Genomic DNA, 19,565 nt, shown 5'->3' with positions numbered 1-19,565 from the left:
TTTTTGGCCAGAAGCGTATGCTTGTCATCATTCCCTGTATCCATCTCTGAAATGGTGACAGCCAGAATCCGGCAGAAATTAGCAAGCTGCTGCTGATCGAAATTGGATACTAAGGAACTCAGATTGGGGACTTCATCTAGTCGGATCATTTCCTACAAAAGACACAAATAAAACAATCCCCATGCTCAGTTCATTTGAGATTGAATGTGCTGCTCTTTTGCACTCCCCTAAGAATGGGGCTTGGTAGCTAGACCGCTTAGGTTCAAATCCCAGCTCCACAATTTGCAGCTGCACAACCCTAGGTAAGTCATGGAACCTAAGTCTTTGTCTGCTCTTCTGTCAAATCTACCTCATAGGATTGGTTTGAGGATTAAACCCTTTGAGGACCACTATTCTTACTCTCCACCTTTGCTCATATGCCCCATTTTGCCTAAAAAAAAACGCCTACCACTCAAGTTTTATCAATCAGAAATTGCCATAGATGTTTTCAAGACATAAAATACTTCAAATATAGCTGAAGGTCCTTGTGTATCCCTACCTAGTTGCATTCACTTCATTCCCCCCGAAGATGTAACCATTATTTTGAACTCTGTTTATTATTTCTACACGTTTTCACACTTACAAATATTTCCACAAAAAATATATGGTATTGTTCACAAACTACTATGTATAAAATAAATAAGCTACAAGGATATATTGTAGAGCACAGGGAACACAGCCAATATTTTATAACTTTAAATGGAGTATAATCTATAAAAATTTTGAATCACTATGTTGTATACCTGAACTAATATAATACTGTAAATCAATTATACCTCAATAAAAAATAAAACAAAAATACATGGTTTTGTTCTGCATGCACAGTGTGAATGATACTTCACGGTCAACAGTGAGATTCAACTACACTGATACAAGTTAAGTCTACTTCAATCATTTCTCATTGTTTTAATTCACAATTTATTCAATCATTCTTTTTAAATATGTGTATGTTTAGGCGGACTATAATTTTTCACTATTAAACAGTGTTGTAATGAACATTCCTATAGGTGTCTCCTTGTGTACATGCCCAAGTAACCAATTATCTAGAGTAAGTGATAGCAGACCTTCTCCTCTTTTCCCTTATTAGAAATATTTCCAAAGTTTCAGGTTTAGTTTGATGTTTGCTGTAAGTTTTAATAGATATCCAATACCAAGTTAAGGAATTTTCTTTCTATTCCTAGCTTTTATCATGAATGAGTACTTAATTTTATGAAATGCTTTTTGTTATTTGGTTATATTCTCATTTTCTTTCTTCCTTAATAGCCACAAATGTTGTACATCACATGATCTTCTCTCCTTCTGAAACATCTTTACATTCTTCAGATAATACCTGCTACCCTTCATCCCACTAATGTACTTAACTCCCACTGGATTGGGTATTTCTCTATCACTGCACATATAACATGATCTTGTAATTATCTGTTCCTGCATCTAATTTCCCAAATAAACTGACACTGCCTTGAGTCAGGAGTGTATCTTACCTCCTCTCCAGAGCCTCAGTGCATAGACCCTGGTAGCGTAGGTCTCAGTAAATGTATACTGAACCAATGAATGATTCCTAGAAGCCCTTGTGAATCTCACTCCTATTTCTGGTTGGCTGTGGAGGGGTTATTTGGGAGTAGCTTCTTCCACCTTTGCCTTCCCAGTACACAAATGTTAGCTATTGTTATTATTGGAAACTGGGACTTCCAGCTCATCTGTTCCTTTAGCCCTGTCCAACCTAGTGTATGGGTTGCAAACCAGGTCCCGCCCCACCCACCCTCCAGGCCCACTTCTTTGTGTTATATTTTAATTTTTATTTAATACTTGATACAACATATGTTATAAAGCATAACAAAGTGAATAGCTATGTGTGCCTCTCCTATCACATCTCCCTTTCTCTCGGCCAGAGGTAACCACTATCCTGAATTTTGTTTATTATTGCTTTTTCATTAAAAAAAAGTTTTGTATGATTTGAGTTTGCCTATTTTTGAGCTTTGTAAAAATGATATACTATACACATGGAGGCTAAACAGTACGCTACTAAATAACCAAGAGATCACTGAAGAAATCAAAGAAGAAATTTAAAAAATACATAGAAACAAATGACAATGATAACACGACGACCCAAAACCTATGGGACGCAGCAAAAGCAGTTCTAAGAGGGAAGTTTACAGCAATTCAATCTCACCTCAAGAAACAAGAAAAACCTCAAATAAACAATCTAACCCTACACTTAAAACAACTAGAGAAAGAAGAACAAAGAAAACCCGAAGTGAGTAGAGGGAAAGAAATCATAAAGACCAGAGCAGAAATAAATGAAATAGAAAGGAATAAAACAATAGCAAAGATCAATAAAACTAAAAGCTGGTTTTTATTCCCCAGAAGAGTTGTTTTCAAAGCAAACATTCCAAATGAATGTGGCTCTTCAATGGAATGTCCCCATTGTGCTTGAAGTGTTTCTTCTCTGGTTGTGATTTTAAATTACAGACTCATTTGAGCTACTCCCCTTCCCCTCAGTATCTTTAGAGGAGCAGTGACTTTGTCCTTAGGTAGAGGATGTGTAATTTTGGGTGAAAGTAAATTACAATTTATTTCAGTTTATTCCAAAATCTATGTATTTGGTATTCTGGAGTAGATCAAACCAAGAGTAGATCAAACCAACAGAAAGTTTCTTGGTCTTAAAAAGGAATGATCTAATTGCTTTGGGTATTGTGCTGGCTGCACACTTTGGCCACTTGAAATGTGTTAAACGTCACTGATTGAAACAGCTGGAGCATTTCTTGCCCCATTCCAGTTAAGGAGCAGCATGCTGAAATCCTAACATCTCTCACTCACCTATAAGGACAACACACAGGCTGAGAGAGAACAGAAGCGGGTAGAAGACTCAGTAAGTTCAGTCCCCCTTCATCTGTTCTGCTGTTCTCCTTGCTCTCTGAGTAGACAGAGTAATGTTTCCTTTTTCCTTTTCCCAAAGAAAGGAAGGTAAGGGGGAAAGTAAATTTATGTATTTAGACCAGTCAAAAAAAAAAAAAAAGCTGTTTTTTTGAGAAGATAAACAAAATTGATAAACCCTTAGCCAGATTCATCAAGAAAAAAAGGGAGAGGACGCAAATCAATAAAATTAGAAATGAAAAAGGAGAAATCACAACTGACACTGCACACATACAAAGGATTATAAGAGACTACTACAAACTACTACAAACAACTATATGGCAATAAAATGGACAACCACATAGAAATGGACAAATTCTTGGAAAGGTAAAATTTTCCAAGACTGAACCAGGAAGAATTAGAAAATATAAACAGACCTATGACAAGTAATGAAATTGAAACCGTAATTAAAAATCTTCCCACAAACAGAAGTCCAGGACCAGATGGCTTCACAGGCGAATACTATTAAACATTTAGAGAAGAGCTAACACTGATCCTTCTCAAATACTTCCAAAAAATTGCAGAGGGAGAAACACTCCCAAATTCATTCTATGAAGCCACCATCATTCTGATACCAAAACCAGAAAAAGATATCACAAAAAAAGAAAATTATAGACCTAAACAAAATACTAGCAAACAGAATCCAACAGCACATTAAAAGAATCATACACCATGATCAAGTAGGATTTATCCCAGGGATGCAAGGATTCTTTAACACACGCAAATCAATCAATGTGATACACCATATTAACAAACTGAAGAATAAAAACCATATGATCATCTCAATAGATGCAGAAAAAGTTTTCAACAAAATTCAACACCCATTTATGATAAAAACTCTCCAGAAAATGGGCCTAGAGGGAACCTACCTCAACATAATAAAAGCCATATACGACAAAACCCACAGCAAGCATCATACTCAATGGTGAAAAACTGAAAGCATTTCCACTAAGATCAGGAACAAGACAAGGATGTCCACTCTCACCACTATTATTCAACATAGTTTTGGAAGTCCTAGCCATGGCAATCAGAGAAGAAAAAGAAATAAAAGGAATACAAATTGGAAAAGAAGAAGTAAAGCTGTCACTGTTTGCAGATGACATGACACTATCCACAGAAAATCCTAAAGATGCCACCAGAAAACTACTAGAACTAATCAATGAATCTGGTAAGGCTGAAGGATCCAAAATTAATGCACAGAAATCTCCAGCATTCCTAGACACCAACAATGAAAAATCAGAAAGAGAAATTAAGGAAACACTCCCATTTACCACTGCAATAAAAAGAATAAAATACCTAGGAATAAACCTGCCTAAGGAGGAGAAAGACTTGTACTCAGAAAACTATAAAACACTGATGAAAGAAATCAAAGATGACATAAACAGATGGAGAAATATACTATTGTTCTTGGATTGGAAGAATCAATATTGTGAAAATGACTATACTACCCAAAGCAATCTACAGATTCAATGCAATCCCTATCAAACTACCAATGGCATTCTTCACAGAATTAGAACAAAAAATTTTACAATTCATATGGAAACACAAGAGACCCCAAATAGCCAAAGCATTCTTGAGAAAGAAAAACGGAGTTGGAGAAATCAGGGGCCCTGACTTCAAACTATGCCACAAAGCTACAGTAATCAAGACAGTATGGTACTGGCACAAAAACAGACATACAGATCAATGGTACAGGATAGAATGGCCAGAGATAAACCCACACACCTATGGTCACCTAATTTATGACCAAGGAGACAAGAACAAACAATGGAGAAAAGACAGCCCCTTCAATAAATGGTGCTGGGAAAACTGGACCACTACATGTAAAAGAAAGAAATTCAAACACTCCCTAACACCATACACAAAAATAAACTCCAAATGGATTAAAGACTTAAATATAAGACCAGACACTATAAAACTCTTTGAGGAAAACATAGGAAAAACACTCTTTGACATAAACCACAGCAAGATCTTTTTTGACCCACCTCCTAGAGTAATGGAAATAAAAACAAAAATAAACAAATGGGACTTAATTAAACTTAAAAGCTTTTGCACAGCAAAGGAAACCATAAACAAGACAAAAAGACAACCTTCAGAATGGGAGAAAATATTTGCAATTTTAAATTATTAAAAAATGGACGGAATTAAAAAATGGGTGGAAGACCTAAATAGACATTTCACAAAGGAAGACATAGAGATGGCCAAAAGGCACATGAAAAGATGCTCAACATCACTAATTATTAGAGAAATGCAAATCAAAACTACTGCTGTCATCTCATGCCAGACAGAATGGTCATTATCAAAAAATCTAGAAACAATAAATGCTGGAAAGGGTGTGGTGAAAAGGGAACCCTCCTGCACTATTGGTGGGAATGTAAATTGATACAACCACTATGGAAAACAGTATGGAGGTTCCTTAAAAAACTAAAAATAGAACTACCATATGACCCAGCAATCCCACTACTGGGCATATACCCTGAGAAAACCATAATTCAAAAAGAGACACATACCACAATGTTCACTGCAGCACTATTTACAATAGCCAAGACATGGAACCAAGCTAAATATCCATCGACAGATGAATGGATAAAGAAGATGTGGCACGTATATACAACTGAATATTACTCATCCATAAAAGGAAACAAAATTGAGTTATTTGTAGTGGGGTGGATGGACCTAGAGTCTGTCATACAGAATGAAGTAAGTTAGAAAGAGAAAAACAAATACCGTATGCTAATGAATCTAAAAAAAAAAAAAAGGTACTGATGAACCTAGTTGCAGGACAGGAATAAAGATGTAGGCACAGAGAATGGACTTGAGGACATGGGGTGGGAGGGGGAAGCTGGGGCAAAGTGAGAGTAGCATCGACATATATACACTACCGAATGTAAAGTAATTAGCTAGTGGGAAGCAGCAGCATAGCACAGGGAGATCAGCTCGGTGCTTTGCGATGACCTAGAGGGTGGGATAGGGAGGATGGGAGGGAGACGTAAGAGGGAGGGGATATGGGGACATATGTATGCATATGGCTGATTCACTTTGGTGTACAGCCGAAACTAACACAGTATTATGAAGCAATTATACTCCAATAAAGATCTATTTTTAAAACAGATATACTATATACAATCTTCTGCAACTGACTTCTATCAATAATTTCTATGGGGCTTCCCTGGTGGCACAGTGGTTGAGAGTCCGCCTGCCGATGCAGGGGCTATGGGTTCGTGCCCCGGTCCGGGAAGATCCCACATGCCGCGGAGCGGCTGGGCCCGTGAGCCATGGCCGATGAGCCTGCGCGTCCGGAGCCTGTGCTCCACAACGGGAGAGGCCACAACAGTAAGAGCCCTGCGTACCACAAAAAATAAAAAAATAATTTCTATGATTTAGCTATGTTGTCGCCTATAGCAACAGTCATTACATAATATCCCATTGTGTGAATAGAGGACATTTATCCATTTTCCTGTTGATGGATCAGAGACCTGGTTTCAGTTTTTTGCCCTTAACCAATAATGCCATAACCTTTCTTATGTGTTTCTTGATGCACATGTGCAGAAGTTTTTCTGAGGCAGTGGCTTCCAAACCATTCTGACAATGTCCAAGAATAAAAAATAAATTTTCCATCACAACACAGTAAATATACACAGGTGAATGTATGTGTATAAATATGAAACAAAAACTTAAACAATACCCTTACACAATACATTTTGATCTTTTCTATTTAGCTGGTAGATCCACTGAATTCATTTCACACCCTCCTGGCTTCAATTTAGTGTTTTTATTTCTAAGAATCACTGTTCTGGAATTGAGCTTCCCCACGAGTGTGCCTGGGCATAGGTTACAGGTTACCCAGGCCACAATACTGATGCTTCGGCCCTCAGGTCAGTGCTTCCTTAGGTGCTGGGTCACAGGGTATGCCCACGTTCAACTAGAAAACAAAATAGATATATTCTGCTGATATAAAAAGGTATCAGCAGTAACGTAAGTGTTTCCAGTGATACACATTCTCGAGCTCTCTCACTGTGGTCTTATCTGCATTTTCCTGATTATCAGTGAAGTTAAGCATCTTCTTTTTATGGATCATTTGTTTCGCCTCTGTAAAATGCTTGCTCCTATCATTGCCCATTTTTCTACTGGGCCATTTGTCTTTTCCTTGCTGATTCACAAGAATTCATGATAAATGCTGTTGTTGTTTTGGGGGTTATTTTGGTTGTTGCTTTTGTTTGTTTGTTGGCCGTGCCACACTACATGCGGGATCTTAGTTCCCTGACCAAGCATCGAACCCATGCTCCCTGCAGTGGAAGCCCGGAGTCTCAACCACTGGACCACCAGAGAATTCCCCATGATAAATTCTGAATACCGATCTTTTGTTAGTTGCATGGGTTGCAAATATCTTTTCCCAGTTTGTGGCTTGTGTTCCCACTTTCTTATGGTGTCTATCCCCCTTTCAAACTGCACTAAGGTACCCGTAATGTCTAGCAGAACTCATCACTATTTTTGGCAACACAGAAAGGTATGAGAGGTAGGAAGAGGGCATGAGGGACAAGCAGGAAAAGTTATGAAGGAGGAATCCTAGAGTCTTATGCTAAGACTGCCAGGGAGTCTGGAGTTTCCGCCCTGGAAGCCCCTTCTCACACACTGGTGCATACAATTATTGGAAAAATAACAAAGCCTTTTCATCAAAGGGCACAAAGGGTCTGTCTGGGACCTGCACACATCTCCAATGTTTTCCTACAGACAATGGGTCACTTGTGCATCTTCTGCCTGGGCAATAACAAGCAGAGCCTGGGGAAAGTGCCAGCAGAAACACAGAAATGAAAGCTGGGGTCACCACAATGCACATGGGTACTCTTTTCACTGCAACAGAAAATCTACGAGGATGCTCCTACCTCCTCGGTAGTAAAAGGAAGGAATCTGCAAACCTGCAACTGACGTGCAGGCATGGGACAAGGACTTGGGGAAGTAAGCCAGGTCCTAACAAGCATTACACCAAAAATCTAATATAGTGATTCTCTAACATGCCTATAGATCTGTTGGGGGGGGCGCGCGGTCTGTGAATTCTCGATGACAAATATTTAATTTAGTGCTTTCACTTCGATCATAGTCCTTTTGTTTTTTTTTTTAAAGCATATCCTGGATCATTTGAATGTCCATCTTATGACCAACTGGCAGGATTTCAGTGCTCATATTTGTTATTTCCTATGTTGGTGTCAATTAAACTTTGTTGAAAACTAATGAGAAAAAATAGAGGTGAACGTAATAAGTGAAAGTCAAACATCCTCACAAGAAAGCTTCACAACAGTTCAAATATAGAAAAGTGGTAGGAGAACGGAGTTATTATACAGCATACAGCATTAGAGCTACGCTAAAAAGATCTTGCACCATAATAATTGAGGGACAATTTGATTTCAGCAAAGTAACATTAGTTAACACATTAAATTCACAAAGTCAATCTGAGCTTTTGAGCTTTATAATTAGTTTGATTTCAATCTATTTGTTTAGGTTTTATAATCATTTAAGATCTATTAGTATAAGTAGTATAACCTAGTGAATATACTTAAGTAACAAAAAAATATACTTAAGTAATAAAAAAATAATTTTAACACTAGGAGTATGGCAGAGTTTTTCTTGAGAAGAGTTCTGTACATTATTCAGGTTTGAGAATCCAACTGTCTGAGGCACTCTCCTCCACCTGGTCATTCACCTGCTAGAGGATACAGCTCACCTTTTTAACACCCAAAATATCTTCAATGAGGGTTGCTGTCTGTAAGAATGTCTTCTTACTCGTCATCAGTGTAAACAGGAAGATCACAAAGTCATTCTTTTCTGCCAAACGCTTTGTAACCCCTTCCGTCTATCGCAAGGGAGAAGAAGAGAAAAAGCAGAATAGGTTATAACCCCAAAATAAAATATGAAGGGCAAAATATCCATTCCAGACACTGGAAAAGCAATTCCACGCTACATCAGGAACTGTTAGCTGAGCCCTTAATTCCCTAAAACTATATATAAAACACTGTGTACAAATGTATTTTTATGGGGAGGAGTTTTTAAATAATATCCATCATAGGTTTTTAACCTAGTACCTAAATCAAGAGCTATAAGCCAGCACCCAGTAGGCTAAGTTTTATTTGGCCAGCAGTACCTTTTAAATTTTGACTTTACGTCTTCAGATAGGATATGCTTACTCCAGTTAGTCACAATTTGCACAAGTCCCCACTCCAAAACAGGCAACTTCAAACGTTTCTTGTTTTCTGCCTGATCCTTGGAGACACTGGTGTTTGCAACTCTAAAAGCCCTAGGTTTCCATCTAACCTGGGTTTAAGCCAGATCAGCACAAAGTTGGACCATATCATCCTATGTTCTTTACGTTTTTGTTTCTTCTTTGCTTTCCTTTTCTTTTTCTTTCCTTTTCTCTCCTTTTCTTTCTTTCTTTCTTTCCCTTTCCTTCCTTCCTTCCTTCCCTTTCTTTCCTTTCCCTTCCTTCCTTTTTTTAACTGAACTGTGTTTTCCTGGAATATTATTAACATTAGGTGTCATTATTAATGAACAGCCTCATTAAGACTGCCTCATAAGACTATTAACTACATGGAAGCTGACAATGATGGAGTCATTACATCACACATATATCAGCTTTTTTTATAAGAACAATTTCTTACTGGCCTTTAGTTACAAGAATAATTGTGCACTACCTGAACAATTAGTTTATTTTTATCTCACGGGTCTGTCTGTGCTTACCTGTGCCACTAGCTACATGTGGCTACTGAGCACTTGAAACGTGGCTAGTCTGAACTGAGATGTACTCTGAAAGTAAAAAACACACTGGATTTTGAAACCTTAATACAAAAAAAAGGAATTATATCCCATTAATAATTACTTATATTGATGACATGTTGGAATAACATTCTTGATATACTGTGCTAAATAAAATACATCATTAGGGCTTCCCTGGTGGCACAGTGGTTGAGAGTCTGCCTGCCGATGCAGGGGACACGGGGTTCGTGCCCCGGTCCGGGAAGATCCCACATGCCGCAAAGTGGCTGAGCCTGCGCGTCTGGAGCCTGTGCTCCGCAACGGGAGAGGCCACAACAGTGAGAGGCCCGCGTACAGCAAAAAAAAAAAAAAAAAAAAAAAAAAAAAATCATTAAAATTAACTTCACCTATTTCTTCCTACTTCTTTTCTTACTTTCTAAAAAACGTGGCTACAAGGAAATTGAAAATAACCTAAGTATGGTGGGGTGATGGGTTATTTCACTTGTTTTCGGAGTCTTTTTATATTATACTCTAATATTCTTGAGAGACTTATACTTTTTAAAATGTGATACACAGAAGCAAACACAAAATACCATATATAACCTAATCAAGTGACTAAAAGTGCAAGTTTATTACACTAAGATTACATTAGCCTTTTTGGTGACAATAGTTTTTGCTGAATCCTTTTGAACTTACTGACAGTTTAGGCCCCTAAACTATTTTTCATTTGTATGTCCCTAAGACATATCTCCCTTGCTCAGGACCTCAGCATTAATTTAATTTAATTAATTTTTTTTTTGCGGTACGCGGGCCTCTCACTGCCGTGGCCTCTCCCATTGCGGAGCACAGGCTCCGGACGCGCAGGCTCAGCGGCCATGGCTCACGGGTCCAGCCGCTCCGCGGCATGTGGGATCTTCCCAGACCGGGGCACGAACCCGCGTCTCCTGCATCGGCAGGCGGACTCTCAACCACTGCGCCACCAGGGAAGCCCTCAGCATTAATTTCTTATTTGTTTATTTAGAGTTATGTCCAAAGCTTTACATTATCCCTTTTCAATTCTTTTTATTCAAACAGCCTATCATTTATATTGTCAAGGTTTTTGTGGATGCTGATTTTTATCTTAAGATATCAATCCTGGAGCTTCCCTGGTGGCGCAGTGGTTGAGAGTCCGCCTGCCAATGCTGGGGACACGGGTTCGAGCCCTGGTCCAGGAAGATCCCACATGCTGCGGAGCAACTAAGCCCACGCGCCAGAACTGCTGAGCCTGAATTCTGGAGCCCGTGAGCCACAACTACTGAGCTCACGTGCCACAACTACTGAAGCCCATGCACCTAGAGCCTGTGCTCTGCAACAAGAGAAGGCACCGCAGTGAGAAGCCCACGCACCACAACCAAGAGTAAGTAGCCCCTGCTCAATGCAACTAGAGAAAGCCCGCGCACAGCAACGAAGACCCAATGCAGCCAAAAAAAAAAAGAAAAAAAAAAAGATATCAATCCTGAACTAATAAATATGCTATTCCTAAAGGTAAAATAAAATAACCTAAGTGTTATATTTCTGTTGCATAGCAATGTTATGGATGCTGAACTTTGTGTTAAGTGTTGAAACATATTTCCCTATTTGTGTTGGTTGCTAAGAAGCTTAAACCCAAATTTTTTTTTTTTTTTTTTTTAATGGAGGCTGAGAAGTCCCTTGATATGCCATCTGCAAGTTGGAGAACCAGGAAAACTGGTGATGAAATTCAGTCAGAGACAGAAGGCCTGAGAATCAGAACCAACAGTGTAAGTCCCTGTTGGAGCCAAAGGCCCAAGAACCAGGAACTCCAAGTCCGAGGGCAGGGGAAGACGGATGTCTCAGCTCGGGCAGAGAGTGAATTCGCCCAACCTCCCCACCTTTTTGCTCTATTCAGGGCCTCAATGGATTGGATGGTGGTCACCCACATTGGTGAGGGCATCTACTGATTCAAATGCTAATCTCTTCCAGAGACACCCTCACAGACACACCCAGAAAAAAAATGTTTAACCAGATATCTGGGTGTCCCTTAGCTCAGTCAAGTTTACACATATGAACAAATGTTCATAGTAGCATTATTCTTTTTTTTTTTGATGTGGACCATTTTTAAAGTGTTTATTGAATTTGTTACAATATTGCTTCTGTTTTATTTATTTTTTGAATTTTTGAATTTTATTTTATTTTTTTTATACAGCAGGTTCTTATTAGTTATCCATTTTACACATATTAGTGTATACATGTCAATTCCAATCTCCCAGTTCATCCCACCACCACCACCCCGCCCGCCACTTTCCCCCCGTGGTGTCCATACGTTTGTTCTCTACATCTGTGTCTCTATTTCTGCCCTGCAAACCAGTTCATCTGTACCATTTTTCTAGGTTCCACATATATGCGTTAATATACGATATCAGCTTAAACCCAAATTTGTACCCCATCCGCGATACAGATGATTTTATGTTTAGCCCAATTCCTGGATACCTACTTCTAAATTTATAATATTGGTAGATCTTACATACTCCTAACGATGCCCGAAATCTTTTTTTGAATGAGGCAAGAAATGAAATGGAATTAAATGATCCTTTGAGTTTTCATTGCATAGAGGTTTCACTTCTACAACAGCATTTGTTTCATTCTGCTGTATTTGATTCACTCTTTACAGTTTACCACATATGTTCCCAAAAGACAGGTACTGGGTCTTACAAAAATTAACATTTGTATATTGCTTTACAAAGTGCTTTCACATCTATCATCTCATTTAAATCCCACAACAACCCTATGATGTATGATTACCAACTACACTCTACTAAGATAAGAAACTAAAGCACAGGGAGGAGAATTAATAAGCATGAAGCCAAGAGCTAGAACCCCAAACCAAGTTCTAGCACTAAGTGCTATGCTCTTTCCACCAAATTGCTTCTTTTATTCACCATTCTTTCCCACTCAGTGATCAACCTAGTTGGATGTCCTAATCAACACATGGTGGGTCTTCTGGTTCTTGTTTTGTTTTCTAACAATAAAAATGAAGGAGTAGGTACAATAGAGTTTAAAGGAATCCTAAAAGGTCACAGGCACTCTTTCAATGCTTGCATCCATTTAACAAGTTTTTTGTTCAGTCTGTGCTTGGACACCTCCAGGGCTAGAGGAGTTCAGTACCTGCTGAAGCAGCCATGGCTCAATTAATATGAAATTTTGCCATCCATAACTTCTACCTGTTGATTATGGTTCTCAGGCACATATCAGTCCAATTCTCCAATGTCTGAAGATAGCTGTCATGTCTACCACCCCATTCAAATCTTCCCTCCTCGAGCACTGCAGATGTGGCAGGGAGAAAAATGAGGCCCTGATGGCAGGGATACTTACACAGACACAGGTATTATACAAGATGCTCAAACAGTCCTTGGACATTTCATCACTTACTGAAAGTGAAAGGGGAATAACTGGTTATTTTTCTCATTGGAAAGATAGGGTAACAGAATTAAATTTTTGAACATAGAATTGTTCCTCATAATCCCCTCCAAGATGATTATTTTCCTTTTAGCATACCTCCTTCCAGTCCTTATTCACCAAAGAGTTTCATGGTGCCTGCATCAGAGCCTACAAACCAATTTGTACACTGCTTTTTGGTTTGATATAGTATTATGCTTATTATGTTCCATAGTCTTTATAATTTCAACCTGTTGTGGTGTTATCACTTAGTAAGCCATGTTCCTTTATAGCTTGATTAGAATTATATCCAGGGTTTTAAAAATTTTGCTATTTAAATAGACTAGAAATAAACAACATAACATATAGTCCTTTTATGCTTGTGTTGAACTGGTTCCCTAAGATACATTTCCAAAAGCAGAATTACGAGAATCCAAAGTAATTGGATTGATATTATAAATTTCCACTGAAAATTCTACTAGCAGCAAACAAGGATGTCATTTTTACTACAGACTCAACGTGTTTTGTTCTGTTGTTATTTACGTTGGGTACCAATAAAGAACTAGTTACTTCTCTGTGAGCAGGAACAGGAGAGTACGACAAAAAGGAAACTAAATTTTCAAGTCCTCAAAACTGGGAGATGATAAAATTGAGTATGAACCATGGATAAAGTGTTTTGTTTGGCATTACTTTTATTTTTAAAAACTGTTTGCATTAATTCCTATGCTGCCACAAACTCTAAAATGTTAGGCTTCCTTCCAAGATCCCAGTGGGCAGCCCTGACAAGCTAGCTTGACCAGAAGGGTTATCTGACATAATCTTGAGATAATGCAGATGTCCAGTATCCCTCATCACCACTTTTCAACCTATGGGGACTTCTGGTTTATTTATTTCATGACTTCAGAGCAGGTTGGAACACCAAATCAGTATATCTCAGTACTTCTAGACCTTTCATTTTCAAAGGGAACTGGAATTCACTCATTCATCAAATATTTATTCAGCATCCGCTCTAGAGCAGATACAGAATATACGGTGGTTAGCGGAAAAAAAAAAAAAAAAAGACAAAGCCTCATGGAACTTATAAATCTAGTGGGGGAAGAGAGAATAAATAAGTACACCAACAAGTAATTACAAGATGCTACCTGCTATGAGGGTAGAGGACATGAAGACCAATTTAGATAGGATACAAAGCTGTGACATAAAAGATGAATATGAATCCTCTTAGCCACTACTACACATACAAACAAGGCCTTACATAATATGTCATGTTGATGTTGGGAGGAAAAGTTTTTAATTAAAAAAAAAGTGATATTTGTAGTAGAGCATTCATCAGATGTTAACTGATCTCTGGCTTTTAATGCCGAAGTAAGTGTACTTACTCATTTTTTTAAATTATCAACTGACTACCTAAGAATAATATTTGCAACATGTGTAAGTTCAGTCCAAGAAATAATGTGCTACCCTAAACACAAATAAATTACACATTCTGGTAATGACTGAACTTTTCACAAAGAGCTTATATCACTTTTATAACAACAAAAACAAGACAATAATTAAAAAATAAAACAAATGATCTTACCAGGCTTTTCCTTACTCTCTCAATTAACTATATGAGAAATAAGAATTTGCAAAGAAAACATAAAAGCTGAAACCAAGGACTATTAGAAACTACAAAGATGCAATTCTTTTAGCCCAGTAGTTTTCACACTTTTTCTTTTAAAGCACTAGACTTATATTTCTACCAAGTATAAAATAAAGAGAGCTGCTTAGTTAGGGGCGGAGAGTGTCCTACAGCCGAACGTAAGGCATGTCCTCATTGTTAAGAGTTAGGAAGGGAAAGAAGAGAAACTCCTGGGAATTACCATCATAACAGCAGGTTAGGAAATGAGTACCAGTGGCTGATAAGTATACTTACTTTTCAGTTTCTGTCCCCGAATAGAGATTGTAGGCCTCATAAGAATTTCTACAAGGAGCTATAAAAAAAAATTGGATAAAAGCTTCAAAATTCAAAGCACAACTTACAAAACAGTCTTTGCCATGACAACTCATGGCCCAAATATCTGTCAGGGTACTGCAAGACCCTCTTGGTCCCAACACAGGCAGAAGGCAGTGAAGTTCAGGGAAATGAGCACTGTACCAAGAGTCAGGAAACCTGGGTTCTAGTTGCAGCTCAGCCACCTATTCCCCATGTAAACTCGGGCAAGTCAGTGTCCCTCCATGGCCTTGGCTCTCATTTTTAAAAATAAGAATGTTAGATTAGTTAATCTCTGGGGTCCAACGTGGCTTTAATTTTTTAAAAGCTGCAGAACATTTTCACTATGATTCCTCTTTTGCTTTTAGAATATTTGTGTTCTTTTTATAAACATAAGTTTATAAAAAGAATCACAAAAGGTATACTATAAACTGTTAATACTGATTTCTACAGGGGGCTGGGGAGTATATGCATTCATTTTTCATTTTACATACTTGTAATACAACACATAATTCTGTTTAAACTGTTTACAATAAATATGCATTTAAAAACCCATTCTGTTGAAACAAAGGACAGTTTATAATGATAAAAGGGTCAATCCATCGGGACGATATAACAATTATAAACATATATGCATCTAACAACAGAACTTCAAAATACATGAAGCAAAAGCTGACAGAACTGAAGGAGACAATTCAAAAGTAATAGCTGGATAATACCCTACTTTCAATAATGGATAGACAATGAGGTAATACCAAAAATATAGAAGACTTGAACACTATAAACCAACAAGCTCTGACAGCTATAAAGCATTCTGCCCAGCAACAGCAGAATACACATTCTACTCAAGCACACATGGAATACACACACACACACACACACACACACACACACACACACACACACACACACACACACACACAGGAATACTACTCAGCCATAAAAAAGAATGAAATTTTGCCATCTGCAGCAACATGGATGGACTTGGAGGACATTATGCTAAATGAAATAAGTCAAACAGAGAAAGACAAACACTGTATATCACTTGTATGTGGAATCTAAAAAAGTAAAACACAATAGTGACTATAATAAAAAAGAAGCAGACTCACAGATACAGAGAACAAACTAGTGGCTACCAGTCGGTGGGGGGCAATATAAAGGTGGGAGAGTGGGAGGTACAAACTAGTAAGTCTAAGATAGCCTACAAGGATGTATTGTACAACATGGGGGATACAGCCAATATTTTACAATAACTATAAACAAAGCATAACCTTTAAAAATTGTGAATCACTATATTGTACAACAACTATACTTCAATAAAAATGCAAAAAATAAATTTTGCTTAAAAGAAAAAAAGGGAATTATCTCAAACCAATAACCTAATCTTTCTCTTCAATTCACTGGAAAAAGAGGGGCAACACAAAGCCAAAGCAGGCAGAAGAAAAGTAATAAGGATTAGAATGGAAACTAATTTAGCAGAGAATAGAAAATAACAGAGAATATCAACGAGATCACCATTGACCTTACAGAAAACAAGAACTACCTTCCTCCTGATGAATACTTTTAACTATTATATATAAAGCCACACTAAGCATCTTTGTATACAAAGCCTTATCTCATTTTGACTTACGTCTTCATGAGAGATTCACATAAATGGAAACAACAGGGCAAAATGAGTAATGATCTTTAAGGTTTTGAAGCATACTACACAAATGCTTTTGAAAAGAGATGCCCCACTTTTCACAGTCATCCAAGAAAAGTATAAGATATTCATCTGCATAGGTTATTATATTTAAAATAAATTCTCTTGAAATAGAGGATGGACTATGTCAATGAATAAATTAAAAGTCCCTGAATGCCAAGTGATGGATCATACCTGGGCCACAGACATAACTCATGTGGTCTACATCTACTGAAAAGCTGGGAGATTCTACATAAGAGTCTAGATTTCCTACATCCCTGAGGGCAAAGGTCAATAGGAACGGAAGCCATTTCCCCATAAAAGCAGGCATGCACTCTCCAGTTCATCCTAGTCCCTGAAGTCATTTAATTTATGCAGATCTCCATTTTTTTTCTTTTTTTTTTTTATAAATTTATTTATTTGGCTGCACTGGGTCTTAGCTGCCACATGCGGGATCTTCATTGCAGCATGCGGGATCTAGTTCCCCGACCAGGGATTGAACCTGGGCACCCTGCACTGGGAATGTGGACTCTTAACCGCTGGACCACCAGGGAAGTCCCAGAGAGACATACCTGTTACTTTGTACCTTAAAAAAAAGGGGATATATATATATTTTTTTTTTTTAATTTTATTAATTTAATTAATTTATTTACTTTTGGTTGTGCCGGGTCTTAGTTGCGGCATGCATGTGGAATCTAGTTCCCTGACCAGGGAACAAGCCCGCGTCCCCTGCACTGGGAGGCGAATTCCTAACCATTGCGCCACCAGATCAATTTACATAAATCAATTATTCTAGTGTAAAAGCTTTGGTGCTTCAATATATGTGAATACCACTGAGCTTCTAAAGATGAAAATTCTGGGGACTTCCCTGGGGGTCCAGCGGTTAAGACTCCACCTTCCAATGCAGGGGGTGTGGGTTCAATCCTTGGCTGGGGAAGATCCCACATGCCACGTGGCCAAAAAAAAAAAACTAGGCCTGTAGTGATAGTTACTCTGTAACTCTGTAAATACACCAAAAATCATTGAATTGTACAAGTAAAGCAAGTGAACTGTATGGTATGTAAGCTATAACTCAGTAAAAATTTTTTAAAAATCATAAAAAAAGATGAAAATTCTGAAATGTTTGCTATAAATTGTAAAATGTTTCCTACCTCCCATTTCAAGAGTTAAATTCCCAAGCCATTAAGTAGCAGTAGTAATAATAAACAACAACTTACATCAACACCTCCAAACAAATCAAAAATATAAGTATTTGGATAAGTGGTTTCTTGGGTAAGTTTCCTCTCTTCAGTAACAAATGCCATAGCCTCCATGGAGAGAAGAGGAGAAATTTCCTAGTGAAAAAGGATACAGAAAGACATTCAGTTTAGCATCCAACACAAACCAGACACCAAAACACCAGTTTGCATTTTAGTCACAACTTGAACTCCCATGAGGTCAAAGACAATGAACCATAAAAAAAAATCTTACAGAAAAGCTGATACAATAAAAGTTGTTGTAATAGTAGTAATAGCTAACTTATTAAATGCTTATTATGTACCAGGCATGGTTCTAAGTACTTCATCCATTACCTATTTTAATCCTCACAACACAATGAAATAATAGTAATTTATCAGCCCAGTTTTACAGATAAGGAGACTGAGACACAAAGAAGTTGTCAATGTCATACAGGGTATGTGACAGAGTCAGGACTTAAACCTAGGAAGTCTGGCTCCTGAGTCTGTGCTTACAAAAGAAAGCAGAACTATTTGGGGTGAAACAGGAGATAGGATAGGAAGAATATAATAGGGCCCTACTCATTATGCTCCCTTCTCAGGAACCTCGAGGGAAGATGGAACACAGTGGGCTAGAGCAGCAGTTCTCACACAGTGATGATGAGCATCAGAATCATCTGAAGGGCTTGTTAAAAACCCAGACTGCTGGGTCCCACCTGCAGTTTCTGATTTAATAGGTCTGGGGTGGGGCCTGAGAATGTGCATTTATAGTAAGTCTCCAAGTGATGCTGATGTTGGTCCAGGTACCACACATCAAGAAAAAGAAAAAAAAAAAGAAAAAGAAAAAAAGAAAAAGCAGAACCCTCTCTTATGGATAACCTATTATATGCCAAGCACTGGGTTTCTATACTTTAGCCCATTTAATCTTTAAAACAATTCAGTGAAGTGAGTGTAGTTTTACAGATGAAAAACAAAATCACAAAGTTGTACAAGATCACATAATTAGTAAGTGACTGAACTACTTTCTCTGGGTTTCATTCCTCTCATTTATAAAACTAGAATGTAATTCTGCTGGCAACATGGTACAATGGAAACTGGTTTCAGGAGTAAGACAAATCTGGGCTCACAGCAATAATAGCCACGTGACTTTGGGCAGGTTATGCTGAGTCTGTTTTCTCAACTGAAAAAGGGAACGGAGAAGACATCTGGATTTGCCTGCTCAGTATCTCCTTTTCTCTTCCTCAGGTAATAGCCCTACTTCTGTGGAGGAACATGAGGCCACACACAGATGTCAAGATAAGAAATGGACAGCCTAACTCTATTTGGCCCCTCAGTTCACATCTGTGCTTTCCGATTATGTGAGACAATAAAAGATCTTTTTCGCTAATCTGAGTGGGTTACTGTTACCTGCAATCAAAGTATTTTGGACTAATATACTAATACCACCCATCTCACAGAGTTATCATAAAAATTAAATATGCCTGGTACACAGTACATTTCAAATAAGTATTTGCTGAGTGCATAAAGAAATGATGATCACATAGCAAACACTCAAAATATTAATTTCCCT

General features: G+C 37.9%; 1 protein-coding gene across 1 annotated transcript in view; it reads right to left on the bottom strand.

Annotated features, from left to right (window-relative positions):
- Positions 1-19,565, bottom strand: part of TRPC4AP (transient receptor potential cation channel subfamily C member 4 associated protein) — a 68,542-nt gene that overhangs the window by 23,965 nt on the left and 25,012 nt on the right. The window contains exons 3-7 of the mRNA XM_060032966.1: positions 17,999-18,115; positions 15,044-15,101; positions 13,066-13,121; positions 8,672-8,800; positions 9-152 (exon numbers count right to left, since the gene is read on the bottom strand). Of these exons, the coding sequence (XP_059888949.1) occupies positions 9-152; positions 8,672-8,800; positions 13,066-13,121; positions 15,044-15,101; positions 17,999-18,115 (504 nt within the window). The remainder of the gene's footprint in view (positions 1-8; positions 153-8,671; positions 8,801-13,065; positions 13,122-15,043; positions 15,102-17,998; positions 18,116-19,565) is intronic.

This window comes from Delphinus delphis, chromosome 15 (assembly GCF_949987515.2).
Source record: "Delphinus delphis chromosome 15, mDelDel1.2, whole genome shotgun sequence".
Lineage (NCBI taxonomy): Eukaryota > Metazoa > Chordata > Mammalia > Artiodactyla > Delphinidae > Delphinus > Delphinus delphis.
The sequence above is the reverse complement of the archived record's forward strand: the minus strand, read 5'-3'. Positions and strand labels throughout refer to the sequence as shown.